Source organism: Microtus ochrogaster, chromosome 24, assembly GCF_000317375.1.
Source record: "Microtus ochrogaster isolate Prairie Vole_2 chromosome 24, MicOch1.0, whole genome shotgun sequence".
Classification (NCBI taxonomy): domain Eukaryota; kingdom Metazoa; phylum Chordata; class Mammalia; order Rodentia; family Cricetidae; genus Microtus; species Microtus ochrogaster.
The window spans coordinates 35,024,257-35,028,867 of record NC_022024.1 but is presented as its reverse complement, the minus strand read 5'-3'; the positions used below and the strand labels follow the sequence as shown (position 1 = coordinate 35,028,867).

The window sequence follows — 4,611 nt, the reverse complement described above, 5'->3', positions numbered from 1 at the left end:
AAAGAAAGAAAAAAGAAAAGAAAGAAGGGGGCAATGAGGAAAGCAAAAGCTACCGTTTATTTCATTTAATGCTACAACAACCTTCGTGTCTAAGCAAAAGATCCAGTCTACAGATTATGAGACGGAGGTCACAAAGGAAAAGTAACCTGTTCAGCCAGTGGGGGAAGAGTCTGACTTCCAACAGAAAATGGACTCTCTCGGGAAACAGCACTCCTGAGTGGGGGCTGCAAAAGAGGCTGGGTGTGTTTGGTGAGCACAGAGTGAAGAGCCAAACACAGCCCACGCTATGGGACCAAGAGAATAGAAATTCTCCCTCCCCACATACCTGCTCCTGTGTCAGCCGGGACGAGCACCCATCTCAGCCAGTGATGGACGCCTCTCCTCCTGAACTCTACTGCTACACGCTGTGTATACCGACCCCCGAGTCCTAGCCAGAGTCTGTGACCGAGACCTTCCAGCTGTCATTCAAGTTCTAAGCCCTCCTGAGTTTTGGTGAGCCCTGATGTCTTAGCCAGGCATGCAGTTCACGCTTAGTGAACAAATTACACTGGAGTTGGGAAAGACCGAAGTGAAACCATGGCAGTTCAGGAGGAAATGGACCTGGCATGCAGGATCTCTTAGCCGCACAGAGACACTACAAGCAGTCCGTTCATTATGGAGGCTAATCACTCAAGACAATTCAGTAAGAGACACAGTACCTCTTGACTGTCCAGATATCACGTTATCTTCCTCTAATCTTCGAGAGAAAATTAATAACAGTTAGTGTTTAGATCTTTTTAAAAATTCATTATAATTTCCCACAAAGCTACAAACAATATCACACACACATACACAGACAGATGGACAGGCACACATGCATATACATACACACACATATATACACAGACACACCCGTACATATATACACACGCCCATACATGTGTGCTCACACAGACACACCCATAATATGCAAGTGAGCACGCGCTCGCACACATACACACACACACACACACACACACGCGCGCGCGCGTTTTTAAGAAAATAAGCCCCACACAACCCTTGCTTACTTTTCCGTACTGTCTTTGCTTGACTAGACACCATATTGGCAGCTTCAGAAGGCAGACCAACGTACACTCCGCCATAGTTTCTTTAAGAAAGAAATTAGATCAATTTAAGGGCGCTAGAGGGAGAGAACCATCAAAAAATAAAGGACGAACCACTCCAAACGATTAAATGATTGTGACGATAACTCATGACTTTTCAAAGATTCACGTTTTTCTATGTTAAAAGGAAGCTTTGGAAAAATAGCTCCATTAAATAAGCAAAAAAATTTAACTTCTTATAACGAGAAAGACAAGAAACGGGCTAAGTACACATAGTGATGTTTAGTCGAGTGATATGTGACCGGCATCCAGCACCGCGTAGGGAAAACTCAGAGATCCCTGTGGCATTAGGGAACGTGGATATTCAAAAATCACTTCCTCACAGGGAAAGACATGGGCAGCGTGAGGCAGGATGCCAGGGAACGCAGAGCAGAGGGGCGCAGAGGTGAGGAGGGGGAATCGGCAGGGGCAGAACAGATGGCAAAGCCACACTCGCAGGGCAGAGCTGCTGGGTCGCAGCTGAGATCCTGGGTCTGGGCCTCTGCTGTTTCAGGTCCCATGTCCCTGCTAGTGTGTCACCTGACGGAGTGTGTCATCGTCCTGTGCCAGAGTGGTTACATCCGTGCACTAGGGCCAAAATCACTCACGTGACACAGGCTGCGACGGCACACATACCTCCTCTTCTCTTCGTCCGTTATTGAGTCTTCTGTCCTAAAAGCCCAGAAACAGTTGCCGTGAGCCGTGCGGTTACACAGCAGACACTTCAGCTTCGGTCACGGGAGAAGGCGAGGTTACGGTGGCTGGTTTCACATTTGCTACCTGCCCTGTACATCCCCAGCCCAGCGCTCTGCCTGGCTCTGACCACACAGTAAAGGTCGGACGATTTTCTACATATCAAAATAGATATGTTCAGCAAAAGCTAGAAAGCCCGGCTGCCAAACCTGATCATGGACAGGGGTCAGCCTGAGACTGAGAAAACTGTCCGCCAGCCCTTGGGTGAGTGACCGCTACAAGCTGCCTGGACCTTGGCTCTACGGTAAGGGCTCTAGCAGGGAACCCCTCAGTTCCTGCCTGCCCTCCCTGACATGGAGCCCCCTGTGTCCCTGGAACAGCACAACTGCAGTAGTGGAAGGGGAAGAGTTAATGCCAAATTTATTTCCCTCTGTTCAAAGGATGGAGCCAAGTAAAATGAAGCGAGTCACTATCAACCAGTCCCTCCTGGGTATCAGGTAAGGATGAGACGCATCTGTGCTCTTCCAACACCTGAGAATTTCAACCCCAGACTTCAGTGCAGAGAATCCTGGAGACCAAAAATGTTCAGGTGGGCACTCGTGCCCTAGGCTCCATGGCCTTTCGTGCAAGGAGAAAGAGAAACGTCCAGAACTAGCCCCATCAAGAGATCACTGTGCTGGTTTCTCAGAGGTGAAGCTGCCTCCGTGCCAAGCTCAGGAAAGCACTGAGCATCGCCTGCCTCCCAACTCCACTGGCTCATGAGGCTATTCCAGACACCTTCATCCCCATCCTTCTCAATCGGCATTCAGTTCCCTTTGAAGATGAAAAGCCATGGTTCTATAGAACTGAAGGTTACAGCACAGAACAGAGACAGAGTCTGAACCCACCTGTGTGATTCCAGACTCGCCGATTTAGCCCTGCTAATTTGTATTGGAGACACCGGCACAGCCCCAGCCCCAGCTCCAACTTACACCATCCCACTCAAGGGAAGAGGAAGAAAGCTGGGGGAGAATCCTGGCTGGGCTGTAGTCATTTTAGAAGGAGCCCGTAGCTGCTGCTAAGAGTCATCATCTTAGCAAATTTTTCCTGTTGCTATGCCATTCCTTTCCCCAACCTATAGAGCTTTTCCCGACCAGCTTTTACATCAGAATCATCTGGAAAACCAGGTCCAGGCAGAGGAGGAACAGAAGCAGCTGATTGCTCTTGATGGATCTCCTCGGGGGAAGGAAAAGTCCAAGCCAGCATTCACCCAGCCGTCAGCAGAAACCGAAGCCTGCCCTAAGAATATGAAGGTGAGCACACATTCCCAGGCTTGGTGGAGTGGCTCTCCCCAGCCACACGGGCCTCATACAGGAAGAATGTTTTAGCAAGCTTCAGGTTCCTGGGAAGAGGGAGGCCTGGGGTTGCAGAGCCAAAAGCCCAACAGGCCGATAGAACTGCCTTAAGGTGAGGGGGTTTTAAGCTCCAGCTGAGAGTCCTATCTGTCTACAGCGTCCTTGCGCTCACGAACAGCCAAGCTGTGGAGCAAGCAGGTGAAGAGGTGCCCGCTGAGCTCAGGGAGCAGGGGTGAGAAAGTTTAGATTTCCAAGAGTCACCTTGCTAGGCTGCCCTGGGAAAGATCACTGGAATGTGACATTTTTCCGAAAGAAGCCCAGCACACATGAACAGAGACACACAAATACATAGGCCGATATCATTTGGGACATGCCATTTTCTAGCAGAAGTCCTTCACATGTACACACACGCATGTACATGAATACACACACGTATATGTAGACAAACATATCCACACAAACAAACATATGCAAACGTGCAAATGCACATATACAAATACAAGAACAAGACATGCAAACACAGGCACGCATGTGCACACACGGAACACAAATGCACACAGAAAAAACACACCTAGCCTACCTAATGGGCAAGCGCCAAGCCAGTGGGAGATTCTGTTTCAAAAGCAAGGTTGAACCATACCAGTTGATGTACCAACATGGACGGAGGAAGTTCTGTCCCTCTCCTAGAAGAATGGGCAATGGCTTCTAAGAGAGGAAGAATCAGTTTCCTCCAGGGTGGGTTCGCGCATAGGTCCTTCAATCCCAAGGGGTTATCCCTAGACACACGTCCGCGTGAGCAACACTAAATGGGCTCAGATATATATGCATGTTTGAAGAGATTGTGAATCTGGGAGGGAGGGGGACATGGGAGGAGTTAGGGGGCGGGGTGATGTAGAAGAAACTGCTCAAGTATGAAGTTGTGATAAAAGTTAAATTTTGTAGTGGTATATTATTTGTATTTTGATAAATAAATCTTGCCTGAAGACCAGAAGTCAGGCAATGGTGACACACAACTTTAATCCCACGATTTGGGAGACAGAGTCAAATGAATCTCTGTGAGTTCAAGGCCTCCCCTGGCTACACAAAATCAATTCAGAAATAGATCCGGGAGCCGGTGGCTCACACCTTTAATCCCAGTTCCAGGGAGTCACGCCTTTAATCCCAGCACTGGAAGGAATATAAAACAGGAGGAGAAGAGAGGCTTAGTCGGCTTAGTCTGTGGTCACCAAGCCTTGGTAGAGGTAAGACTTCTCTAGTGGCTTGGCTGCCTTACTTCTCTGGGTTTTTATTATTACTGCTACAGGATTTGAAAACGGCAGATGGCATTCTTGACTTCCCAAGGCCGTCCTCTGGCGTGCCCGTGTACATGCAGACACATGCGCACAACCAAACACGCATGACCACCTGCGCATCCATGGGAAAGCACACAGGTTGTGCTTCTCCCTTTTGCTGTCTGGCCACTA

At 48.9% G+C, this 4,611-nt stretch overlaps 1 protein-coding gene across 1 annotated transcript in view; it reads right to left on the bottom strand.

Annotated features, from left to right (window-relative positions):
* The window catches only part of C24H12orf75 (chromosome 24 C12orf75 homolog), a 29,282-nt gene that overhangs the window by 1,742 nt on the left and 22,929 nt on the right, over positions 1-4,611 (bottom strand). Inside the window, exons 3-5 of the mRNA XM_005358240.2 lie at positions 1,758-1,793; positions 1,047-1,126; positions 699-736 (exon numbers count right to left, since the gene is read on the bottom strand). Coding sequence (XP_005358297.1) covers positions 732-736; positions 1,047-1,126; positions 1,758-1,793 — 121 coding nt within the window. The 3' untranslated portion in view covers positions 699-731. The remainder of the gene's footprint in view (positions 1-698; positions 737-1,046; positions 1,127-1,757; positions 1,794-4,611) is intronic.